General features: G+C 40.6%; 1 protein-coding gene across 1 annotated transcript; it reads left to right on the forward strand.

Moving 5' to 3' along the window:
• Positions 1-1,040: 1,040 nt before the first annotated feature.
• hcn3 (hyperpolarization activated cyclic nucleotide-gated potassium channel 3) lies at positions 1,041-11,615 on the forward strand. The gene is made up of 8 exons (XM_078268293.1): positions 1,041-1,086; positions 1,268-1,427; positions 7,061-7,490; positions 7,598-7,759; positions 8,469-8,687; positions 9,194-9,340; positions 10,451-10,691; positions 11,359-11,615. The coding sequence occupies exons 1-8, from the start codon at positions 1,074-1,076 to the stop codon at positions 11,613-11,615; spliced, it is 1,629 nt and encodes a 542-aa protein (XP_078124419.1). The 5' UTR covers positions 1,041-1,073.
• The last annotated feature ends 606 nt before the right edge of the window (positions 11,616-12,221 follow it).

Here is a 12,221-nt window from a genome sequence, read left to right on the forward strand (position 1 = left end):
ATGAGGTGTGTGTTTGATGTCGAAAAATGTTAAATGATGACCAGTCTTACTCCCTTAATTAAAAAAAAGAATAAGGTTAGCGCTGTCAGTGGGATGGAGGCATTCTGAAACCTGGTGGACAGGTGTGTGCCGAGTTTTGCATCCCTGCCGAATAATGCATGTAGGTCTACCTCGCGTGTTTCAAGGTGCTACTACTGAGTAAAACATTGATTAATCTAAACGTTCAAAAATGATAGACTTTAGATCATTTATCATCATTGATAAACCTGACAAAGGGTTTGGGTTAAACAGTACTTTGCCGTTTGGTATCATTAGTCTACCTGTAATGACCAGCCTTATTCATTGTAGTCTATTTTGTTTGCTGCTGACCTGGAGGCTTCCCGTCCTGGCAAAGAAACAAGGCCTACAGGGACTCGCCCCCGAGGAGGGAGGGCACTTCCACCGCAGGGAGGAGGAGGTGAGTGGACGCAGTTATCCCAACAAGCCGATTACTGACGGCTACTGAGCCCTCTCTGTCAATTTGCGTTCGTCCTCTCATGGTCAAACACAGGCGGACACAATACATCTGATACTGAAGTTTTTATTTGTGCTGGGCGGAGACTTCGTTCATCACAGGAAAGTAATTAATTAATTAATGGACGCTGCAACTTTTTATGAATTTATATTGATAGAACTCGTTTGTGGAAAGCTATTGTTTCTAAAAATTATTTTGAGACTTGCAATGTGTATTTGGTAGCCTACACTGTAGAGAGCTTAAAGTGGCATCCTGGAAGCTGCATGGTGTTTTATTTTTACATCCTGCTTAAATGAAGTTCACACTTAAAGAATGCATCAAATGAAAATGGTAGCTGCAGTGAAATTTTAGAACTATTAGTAAGTGAATTTTACAATCAGGCAACACGCCAAATCACAGGGAAGACAGTGCCATTTTGCTTTGAGCAGTTTGAAGCACAAGGTATAAAAATGAACAGCCTCTCCAGGAGTACAGATGACCACAGAGACATCGGCCAGAGCCCAGCTCACAAACCAGAGACATCCAGGTACCGTAGTTGGAGCAGCTTCCACTTCTCGAGATGGAGAAGTGGTTCCCAGAGGACCAGCCCCCCTGGTACCCCCTCCCCAAAGGTAGAGAAGAAGGCTGATGTGAGCAAGGCGCTCTTCTCCTTGGTTCAGACTCACAATGACGACTACACAGCGGATCCAGATGGCCTGCTGGACACCAACAAGGAGGGTGAAGAATGCAGCAATGACACAGGACCCTCACAGGACCAGTCCACCTACTTCCAGAAGCAGTTTGGGTCCATGCTGCAGCCTGGAGTCAACAAGTTCTCCCTGCGCATGTTTGGCAGCCATAAGGGTGTTGCTGCGGAGCAGGCCCGGGTCAAGAGCTTTGGAGTGTGGATCATCCACCCGTACAGTGACTTCAGGTAATGATGAGTTTATTTTCAGAATACCCTAACTCAGTTTTCTCTTTTTTCAATGCTGTTAATGCGGATAATTTGCCTATATTATATCTGCAGAAAATGGATAGAAAATGCAGAATTGGTGAAAACACAAGTCTGTAACTGCTTGCCAACACAAGATTCCCCAATTTGTCATTAAGCTTTCATAAACTTCGCATGAAACACATCCAGTTTACATCCAACCAAACACCCTGAGACGATACTCAGATCCCAATTTTTCAGAGGACAGACTGCAGTGCAGCAGCCATCTGATGTTATAGTCTCTTGCACTTAAGGCGCTGAAGGGATTTGATTAGTGATACAGTATATAGGACAAGATCATCTGGATTAATGAGGTTTATGAGGAGGGAGAACTACATTTATTGAGCCTGCTAATTTAACTGGTCCAATGTTTTCCATTTGAAAACCATCCAATCATTTTTTGCTGTAGTTTGGCCTTGCTTCTGGAGGATTTATCAGATCATTCAGTTTTTGTGGCTAACATCTTAGCAGTGATTCCACAAGCAATCCGTCTGTGCGGTCACTAATAGCAGCCGTCATCAAATTTAAACAATTTTTTAACATCCGGCCTATGCCAGACAGAGAGGATAAACCCGTGCAGAGGGATTATTGCCCATAAGAATCCCTATAATTCCAATCTTGCTCTATTATGCAATAATACACAGACAGCTGAGGGGGGGGGGGGGATTACTGAAGGCCTGCTCTCCTTAAACCTTATGCTCCAACTTCCCCTTTAAAATGATTGAGTTGTAATAGCACATTTTTTGGTGCTTTCCTGTTTAGTGTTCAATGTCCGGTATCTGGTTTAATGTAGCATTTTGAATCCAATGTTGTATATATATATATATTATGGCCGTTCATGTCGCGTGCGACGAACTGCTTCCCGTTTTGAGCATCTCTTTTCCAGGAAAGACTTGTAGGCCTCCAGAAAGTCCCTGCAGCCGTTGTTAATTGCTGCGCGCCAGTTGGATCTGTCACTTGCAAGTGCCTCCCAGTTGTCCAGGTTGATGGAGAAGACCTTAAGATCCCTCTTGATGACGTCTTTAAAATGTAGGTGGGGGCGACCATGTTTGCGGGGGGCATTTGCCAGCTCGCCATATAATAAGATTTTAGGGAGGCGAGTGTCATTCATTCGATAAACATGCCCAGCCCATGGTGTACAGGTCACTGGAGCCAGTTCTCTCAAGTATGACAGAGTTTGGCACATGGTCCTTCCAGCATACACCCAGTATGTAGCGAAGGCAGCAAAAATGGAAGGCGTTGAGGCGATGTTCGTACCTGCGGTATGTTGTCCATGTCTCACTTGCGTATAGTAAGGTGCTAAGTACACATGTATGGTATACACAGACTTTGAGGAGCAAGGAGAGGTTCTTGTTGTGCCAAACACGCTTGCTCAATTTGCCAAACATTGATGATGCCTTCTCAATGCGCATGTCAAGCTCTGCGTCAAGGTTATTGGTGTTTGAGACTGTGGACCCCAGGTAGGTGAATTCGTCCACCACAGATAGAAATGTCTTGTCAATGGATACAGCAGGGTTCAGGGTTGCAGGTTGGGTAAAGAAACTGTCTTTTTAAGATTACTCTGCAAGCCAAACTCTAGACAGGCAGAGGCAACGGCTGAGCAGAGCAGTTGTAGATCTGCCTCTGAGTGGGCAACAAAGGCAGCATCATCAGCATAAAGCAGCTCACGTACCAGAACATGGCATACTTTGGTCTTCGCCCGCAGTCTGGCCAGATTGAACAGTTTTCCTGAGCTGCGGGTGTGTAGAAGGATACCTGAGTCATCAGGGAAGGCATGACGTAGTAGGGCAGAGAAGAATATTCCAAAGAGAGTAGGAGCAAGGACACGTCCCTGTTTTACCCCACACCTTATCTGGAACTCGTCAGAGCGAGTGCCTTCAAACTGTACAGTTGCCTTCATGCCGTCATGAAAAAAAAATTATATCAGAGGAGGCTGGTCCATAGAGACAGAGGAGGTTGCTCCTCCTCTATTTTTGAGAGGCAAAAGGGATATCGAAATACATTTAAAAAACAGTAATTGGTTGATAGAAAACATTATGAAATTTCTGTTTAATTTTTAAAATTAATTTTCTTTCTTCTTTGAAAAAACATTATTGAGGTTCTGATTAAAACAGCTAATCCAAAATGGCAGCATATGTGGTCTGCCTCAACAGCGACACCTGTAGGTGAGAGGGGAAAGGGCAGTCTTAGGGCCAGAGGAGGCAGGGGAGGAAGAACTCTGCTGTCCTCCTCTAGACGGTCGTAGGGCGGGATCTCCTATATCAATTTAATGTACTTCATTTTTTTCATGCTCATCTTTTATTGGCCAAAACAGGTAATTTGATGTGCCAAAGGAGGACGTCCTGCCTAACCAATCAACAACCAAGATACAAGATTGACATTGCGTTGTTCCATGATAATTTCTGATTGCGAGTAACGTTAACATTAACTGGCAGTAAACTTTTCTTTTTGTTTTTACAGTCTGGCAGTTAAGTGATCGAGATTCATACAGTAGCATATTTATGACGTGCAAATTACGAACTAGCCTACTTTTAAACACATCACTGAAAATAAATTTATTTAGTCCTTTTCAACAGAGGCCAAATTTCAATTTTTCAGATTTTAGTTTCCCTTTTTTATCCAGTGAGCAGTAGCTAACTAACGTAACTCACTTTATATATATATATATATATATATATATAGAGAGAGAGAGAGAGAGAGAGAGAGAGAGAGAGAGAGAGGTGGATAATAGAGAAATGACATATATAGAGAAATGACAGGAAGTGAGGAGAGAGAGAGAAAAATACATGCAACAAAGGCCCTTCACTGGAATCCAAAAGGAGGCGTTGCAAGCGACCTAAATAAAGACATTAACACTTGTGGAGCTGTGTGAAAGCAAGGATCCCCAAAAATGACTAGCATCCCAGATAAAACATGAATGTCTGTATCATATTGAATGTTGGGGTAAGCAGGTTTGTTTTGGTGTCATTAGGCAAAAATGCAATAATAACTGATTCAAGGCGGGGGGGGAATCCTGGCAACAACTGTCCACACTGCAAAGCACCCCAAAAAAAGAAAGACATGCTTATCAAAAAGAGTGTCTTAAAGAGAGTCTGACAATAAACACAATAAAACATGTAAATATCGGCAAAGCCTATTAGAGATAAAAGAAAATGCCTTCTGCTAACCATAGCCAAGGGCTCATGGCTGTGGCTAATTTAAGTTCATGTTTATGTAGCTAGTTAGAGCCTCAAATCACAGTATGTCATCCCCTTACAGGCCCACAAGTTTGCATAGAAAACAGGACGGTAATTCTCATAGAATTGCCACTATATACCAGCATCGGGATCACAATCATTGATTGGAAAGATTGAAATGAATGACTCGTACACATACAGGTTACTGTATGAAGCGTGTACATATGTCTGTGCTTGTCTGGTGGGAGGGGCTATTTTCAAACTCTGCCATTTGTTTGTAGCCTCGGAAAACCCTGACGAACTTCTGGCAAATTTGAGATTTGCTCTGCAAGTCCGTCTGGCCAAGAGCCCATTCAAGCCCATTTCCAATTTTTCCAAATTGAGGCACCAATCACCACCGTTGAGGCGGGCTTTACACGATGACGATAGCATAACATAAAATGCTATAAAACCACACTCCTATTCCTGTTCCTCTCCCGCTGTTTTATAATAGTTAAAAGGTTTTCATACAGCAGAATTAACTCTGCTTCTCACTCACACTTAAACCCATGCAGCCATTAACTTAGCCATTAACTTGACTGTTAACAGCCATAATACTCTTTGGTGGAGTTGTAGAAGGGAGCAACCACTAATCTGTTGCAACATGAGAGGAGATGATAAGTAGTCATGTAAAACATGGTGTAGACACAGATGACATGGACGCAAGAGATTGATGGGAGGGATAAATGTGAATGAGAATGATGAAACTAATCTATCAGTTCCTGTATCTCTGCTCTGACTGGTTAAAAAAGATAGTCGTTTTCTCACAGGGTTCATATTGCGATCTCTGACGAGTGACGGTAATCAAAAATAGTCTGGTTCATATTCTGTTACTGTGAGAAACACACAAAGTGATCAACACTTGATGGAAACAATCTGTAAGGAAACCCAAATCATGTACTTGTTGTGTATGAGACACTGGAGACTTGAATGACATGAAGCAGACAGTGATGAGTGCAGCGCAGACATCTGGGCGTCAACACCCTAAAAGCAGCAGACTACGTATAGACATTTCCAGTGGCAGTGAAGTTTGTCTTTTCTTCATTGTCTTCATATCGAGTCTTATATTGAGGCAAACACCATACTTTTTTGATGAGAGGGGGTACCTCCTGTGACAGGAGCTTGTTATGAGTGAGAGTAAGGGTCACTCAGAAATGGTTCATTCCCTGGATGGGACACTCTCCTCCTGATCGGATGACTTCACTTTAACCTTGATAGCTGTTTCAAATCCTCTAACTTAAAGGAATAGTTTGACATTCTGGACTTATTCGCTTTCCTCCATATAGTATTATAGATTAGAAGATCAGCACCTGTCTTATATCTGTTTCCAAGTATGGAGCTAGAACAAGGAAGCGAATAGCTTTGCTTAATTGAAAAGAGGGAGAAACGGATAACCTGACTGTGTCCAAAGGTAAAATAAATGGCTTTACAGCACCTAGGGCTCACATATTATATCTTGTTCGTACACAAACAGAAACATTGTGATTTAGCAAGGAGTTACGGCTACTAGTTAGGCAACTAGCTAAGCTAAGCTAAACATTGCTTGGCTCCAGATGATGACATGAGCATGGTATCAATCTACTCATCTAACTCTTTGTAAGATAGCAAATAATTGTATATTACAAGTATTTTTTACATTGAAATTCTGCAACCTTCAGTGTAAGACTTTCTCCTTAAATTGTTTATCATCCAGGGAAATATCGCTGAGAGCAATGCTCTGTTTTTCAGGAATACTCTGTTCACACTCAGTTATGCATTCACACCTGGAATGCATGTAATTGACCTTACTGTATGTCACCGTTGTGTCTCTTTCTAGTGAATACTGTATGATATAAAGACACACTGGAGCAGCTGCAGCAAAACAAACGCTGTCTGGGTGACACCAATAGACTCCATAGCAATTAATTTGTTCATTATGTGAATAGATTTTCACTATAAGCCTTATGCTGCCTGCAGGGATAACCTGCATTTAACCTCTGCAATGCTTTTAATGCCTCTAATTTTATGCAGCAGTTCATTTCTGTTAGCCTGCAAAAGACAGACTTGGATATAAATATAAATATTTAATTGTTTTTTTATTAGTTTTTTTATTTATTATTTATTATATTTTTACAGATTTTCTTTAAATACAAAGAACAATTTAATCTCAGAGTATGATTAAGTTGAACCAAAATCTTCAGAGTCTTCAGAGTTTGTTTGCTCTGGAAAATCAGTGAGCACTGGAGACCTCATCTTTGGACACTGGGTGTATCTGGATCTCTGTATAGCAATGGTGGAAAAACGATAAGAGCTTTTAGTTGTACATAAAATGCTCACAGCTTTACATTTGTACAACCTCAACCTTCCACCACTCCTTTCCAGGTTTTCCTGGGACATCGTGATGCTCCTGTTGATGATGAGCAATCTGGTCATTTTGCCCTGGGGAATCACCTTCTTTGAAGACCAGAACACCCTGCCTTGGATCACCTTCAACGTCCTGTCCGACACTCTCTTCCTCATGGACCTGGTTTTCAATTTCCGTACGGGCATCCCGGGAGAGGACAGCCACATCACCCTGGACCCCAAAGAGATCCGCATGCAGTACCTCCGCACCTGGTTCCTGGTGGACTTCATCTCTTCCATCCCCGTTGACTACATCTTCCTCATCGTTGACCTGGAGTCACTGCAGGAGTCGTCTGACGTGTACCGCACCGCCCGCGCCCTCCGCATCGTGCGCTTCACCAAGATCCTCAGTCTGCTGCGTCTTCTCAGACTGTCTCGCCTCATCCGCTACATTCACCAGTGGGAGGAGGTGAAGCTCATAATGATGTATAGAACAGTGCACATCAGAACAGAAATTCAACATTTGTCCAATTTAATGTTTTTTTTTTTTACTGCATACAAATTTGTCTCTCTCAGATTTTCCACATGACTTATGATCTGGCCAGCGCTGCGGTGCGCATAGTCAACTTGATTGGCATGATGTTGCTGTTGTGCCACTGGGATGGCTGCCTGACTTTCATGGTGCCTATGCTGCAAGACTTCCCCCCAGACTGCTGGGTATCCAAAAATAACATGGTGGTGAGTACATTCCTTAATACATACTCACATGCATGTTTCATAATATATTTAAACCTGGAAAACCTGGAAAAATCTATTTCCTTATTATAGAGAAAATAGGTTTAAAATTGTTTCATTTAAACCCAGTTAATACTCATTCATTATTTCATCATTTGATAATCAGAGCCAAATCTGGATGGCTTGCTGATTCCCATGTTTTCTGATCTAGGCAGCCCACAAAAAACTGACTGGGTTGTCTTATTGTTTGTGGGTTGGTAGGCACTACATATATTCAAATGTATGTGCACAGACACTGACTGAAAAGTGAGTTTTTCATGATATGTCTCCTTTAAAGAAATTGTTTGATATTCTGTGAAATATGCCTCTTGCCGAGAGTAAAATGAGAAGAATGATATGACTCATATGTCTAGTGGTATCAATCCTCTCATCTAACTCTTGAAAAGAAAATGAATAAGCATATTTCCAAAAATGTTACACTGTTTCTTTAATTGCAAGTGCACCAGTTGAAAACTATATTTATTTCCGGGATACTTTTAGGGAAAATATTTAGGAGACCTTTATATGTAAAATAATGTTACCGAAGCCTTCACTTGCTGCATTCATTTGGCCTCTTGTAGCCAATTTAATTATGGTCATACATTTTTTTATGACAACACTGCTGAGTTCTCTTCCTTTATTTTTTTTTTGGTTTATTTTATTTTTTTTACAGAATTCAACATGGCACCTTCAGTACTCCTACGCCCTGTTTATGGCCATGAGTCACATGCTGTGTATAGGATACGGAGCCCACCCTCCAGAAGGCATGACTGACGTTTGGCTTACTATGATCAGTATGGTCGTGGGGGCCACCTGTTACGCCATGTTTCTTGGTCATGCAACTACCCTTGTCCAGTCCTTGGATGCATCACATCGCCAGTATCAGGAGAAGGTAATTGCATTGACTAGAAAAGATTAACAAACTAAGACAGATTTAGTTGTTTTGTGCACAGTATGTACCAGGAGCTTCACGTGGACACTGATGATTCTGGCTGTGAGGTTTAATATCACAGTCACGTTTAATATCATAGGCTTGCTTATTTGCTCTTACTTTATTCGTGGAAACTGTGCCAAATGCCTGGTGAATTTGTGTGTTATCTAATGGATTCTGTGGCCTCCAGGGGATTTTCACAAGATAAAACAGCACAGGTGATAGACAAATGGCAGAACCTTTGTTTTGGATCACTCTTTGCTAATGCCCATTACAAATGAGTTTGTAATCCACTTAAAACTAGAAAAAACCCTGCAAAACAAATAGAATAAATGCGTAATCACTGTGATTATGAATTATTCAGCAAACACATGGTAGAAAATGTGACATCTGACATCAGCTCTATGGAATTTCAATTGTATCTCATGAAGGTCAAATCTCCATGTGCTTTGTACAAATGTTTTCAGTATAAGCAAGTGGAGCAGTACATGTCGTTCCATAAACTGCCGGCAGATGTAAGACAGAGGATCCATGATTATTACGAGCAGCGATTCCAAGGCAAGATGTTCGATGAGGACAGCATCCTGGGAGAGCTCAGCGATCCGCTGAAGGAGGTGTTTGATTCATTAAACCTTCCATTTGACTTCCTGTTTCTCTACATGTCTCTCTTGTATTGACACATGCACACACAGATGTAACTTTAAGCATGAAAGATACGTTTAAAATCAATATATTGATCATTCTGCTGGTTATTTTTTTCCGATTGTTTTCTATCAGTTGAAATGTCAGAAAATTGTGAAAAAATGAGAATCCCAATTCCCCAGAGTCCAAACTCTGAAGATATTCAGTTTACAGTGATATAAAAGAAGCAAATCCTCACACTGAAGAAGCGGGATTGTTTACCAAATTTTCTGATTTTTGCTTCAAAATGGCTAACATGATTAATCGCTAATCTATCAATTAAGTAGTGAATCGACTAATTGTTTCAGCTCTAAATCAACAATGCAACTAATAATTATTTTCATTATCGATTAATATGTGAACTATTTTCTTAATCAATAGTTTGGTCTATAAAATGGTAGAAATTTGACCAAAGGCCAGACAATTATAGTCAATTAATTGATTAATAATAATAGTTGTAGATCATTCAAAAAATGATCTACAACTATTTAGATAATTGATTAATCATTTTATTCATTTTTCTAACAAAAATGCTGCACATTTTTAGGTTTAAGCTTCACAAATGTGAGGACTTGCTGCTTCTCTTTGTCATGTGTGAAAGTAACCGTAATCTGTTGGTCATACAACAAGTTTTATAGACTAAACGATAACTCAAAAATATATTCAAATCATGAAAATAATTGTTACTTGCAGCCCTAGCCTTGTTTTTGCCCAACAAAACCCAAATATATTTAGTTTAGTATCACATAAGAGAAGCAGCGTTTGAGAAGTTGGAACAAGATAATGTTTGACATTTTTACTTGAAAAATTACAATTGATTTTCAAAGTAGTTAATTTCTGTCTGCAGCTTCTGCTTCAGCTCTTCAAAACCCATCACACATGTAAAACAAGAAGTTCAATAAGTATTTTGTAAATCTCTAAATAAAATTAGCTCAGAATAATTCCTTTAAACAACAGAATGTAATAAAGCGATAACACAGGAAGGTCTAGAAATGTCTCAGTATCACTCATCTTAATGTCCTCTCTGTCTCCCCACCATGCAGGAGATTGTCAGCTATAACTGCCGTGGGCTTGTAGCCAACATGCCACTGTTTGCCAACACCGACCCTCATTTTGTGACAGTGATCCTGACCAAGCTGCGTTTCGAAGTCTTCCAACCTGCAGACTTGATTATACGAGAAGGAACGCTGGGTCGGAAAATGTACTTCATCCAGCACGGCACAGTCACTGTCACCCCACGTGGCAGTAGGGGGGTTACGCTCAACGATGGAGCATATTTTGGAGGTAAATCACTTGTAGGATCATTCAATCTTCAACTATTCCCCATCAAATCTGATTGTTTCCTTTTTGATGCGGCTTTCTGTTGTTGTTAAGGCTGCATCTTCTGATTATTTTCATTATCGATTAATCCTACAATATTGGTTTGGTCTAGAAACGTTGAAAGAATTGCTTGTTTCGTTCGTCACAAAGCCGAAGATATTTAGTTTACTTTCTTCGAAGACTAAATGGACTAAATAGTTTTGACATTTACTTTCTTACCAATAGTTAGATGAGAAGATTGATACCACTTATTTGTACTTTGGACTAACACCCAGCCTGGCTGCCGATGGTATACTTTCCACCGCTGATAAAATGTAATGCTAATATTTACATGTAGCAAGCCTAAATATTAATTCCCAACATGTTTATATCTGTCAGCTGCTGGGACAGGAAATAACACTCACGGACCATTTTCTGTGCTGAAAAATGCGTTGTAACTCGCGTTACTGAGATTGTAACGGGTATGATATTACTGAAATTTGATTAGCAATGCGTTATATTACTGCGTTACAGCAAAAAGGAATACATTACTGTAATAGCGTTACTTTTGTAACGCGTTACTACCAACACTGTTTCCAACACATCAAACTATTGCTTTAAGGTTAAACTGACTCCCTCTTCTTTGGTTCAGAGATCTGCCTGCTAACCCAAGGACGACGCACAGCCAGCGTGAGGGCTGACACCTACTGTCGCCTTTACTCCCTAAGTGTGGACAGTTTCAACGAGGTCCTGGAGGAGCATCCTCTGATGAGGAGGGCGTTTGAGTGTGTGGCCGTGGACCGACTAGGCCGGGTGACTCGCAGACCCAGTTTTGATCCTCCCCCAGATGAGAGACTTCCTCAGCAGCAACAGAGAGAGACTCCTGCCAGAAATGTGGAGGATACTTGACATACTAGACTGAACTTGACCAAATAACAAAGAAACCTTCAATGTAGATTTGACGGATTGCTGCTTCCTTAGTGCTCAGTGATGAACAACCTGATGGAGACCCTCAGTTGTATTTATTATCACATTGGTTGAAAATATTGCACCTTCAGTTGATTTTATTTTGTTACTTGTACACTTTGCATGTTAGATACATTGTGTAAGTTACAAATCAATGAGAAAATAATCACTATGTTCTTGTTTCTTCAGCAACTTTTTTTTTTACAAAGGCAACAATAGCTTTTCCAAATGTAAATACTGCTTTAAGTATAATTTTTTAGTTGCCTGTATGCTTTCGGACACTGCAGTTTTATTCTCCATTACATCATTCATTCGAGCGCGAGAGCACCAGCTGGATGTAGCGTTGAGTCTCAGGTCCGTAGGTTGCATCAAGTCACAGTTTAATACTGATGTTCACTGAGGATAAGCTGCTGTGATATAATAACTCTAACTGTACAGAGACAGATTGCACACAGTTATACATCACTATTTAAATTGCCCCATTTCATGGTACTCATACTTGTAAGGTAATCTGCCTTTGCATCGCTACAATTAAATATCCAGTATTAT

Source organism: Sander vitreus, chromosome 14, assembly GCF_031162955.1.
Source record: "Sander vitreus isolate 19-12246 chromosome 14, sanVit1, whole genome shotgun sequence".
Classification (NCBI taxonomy): domain Eukaryota; kingdom Metazoa; phylum Chordata; class Actinopteri; order Perciformes; family Percidae; genus Sander; species Sander vitreus.

What these genes read in the sequence shown, in the direction of transcription:
- hcn3 (XM_078268293.1), top strand. An exon ending in CACCCGTACAGTGACTTCAG is followed by an intron (nt 1,428 to 7,060) that starts GTAATGATGAGT and finishes ACTCCTTTCCAG; the next exon opens with GTTTTCCTGGGACATCGTGA. An exon ending in TCAGCGATCCGCTGAAGGAG is followed by an intron (nt 9,341 to 10,450) that starts GTGTTTGATTCA and finishes CCCACCATGCAG; the next exon opens with GAGATTGTCAGCTATAACTG.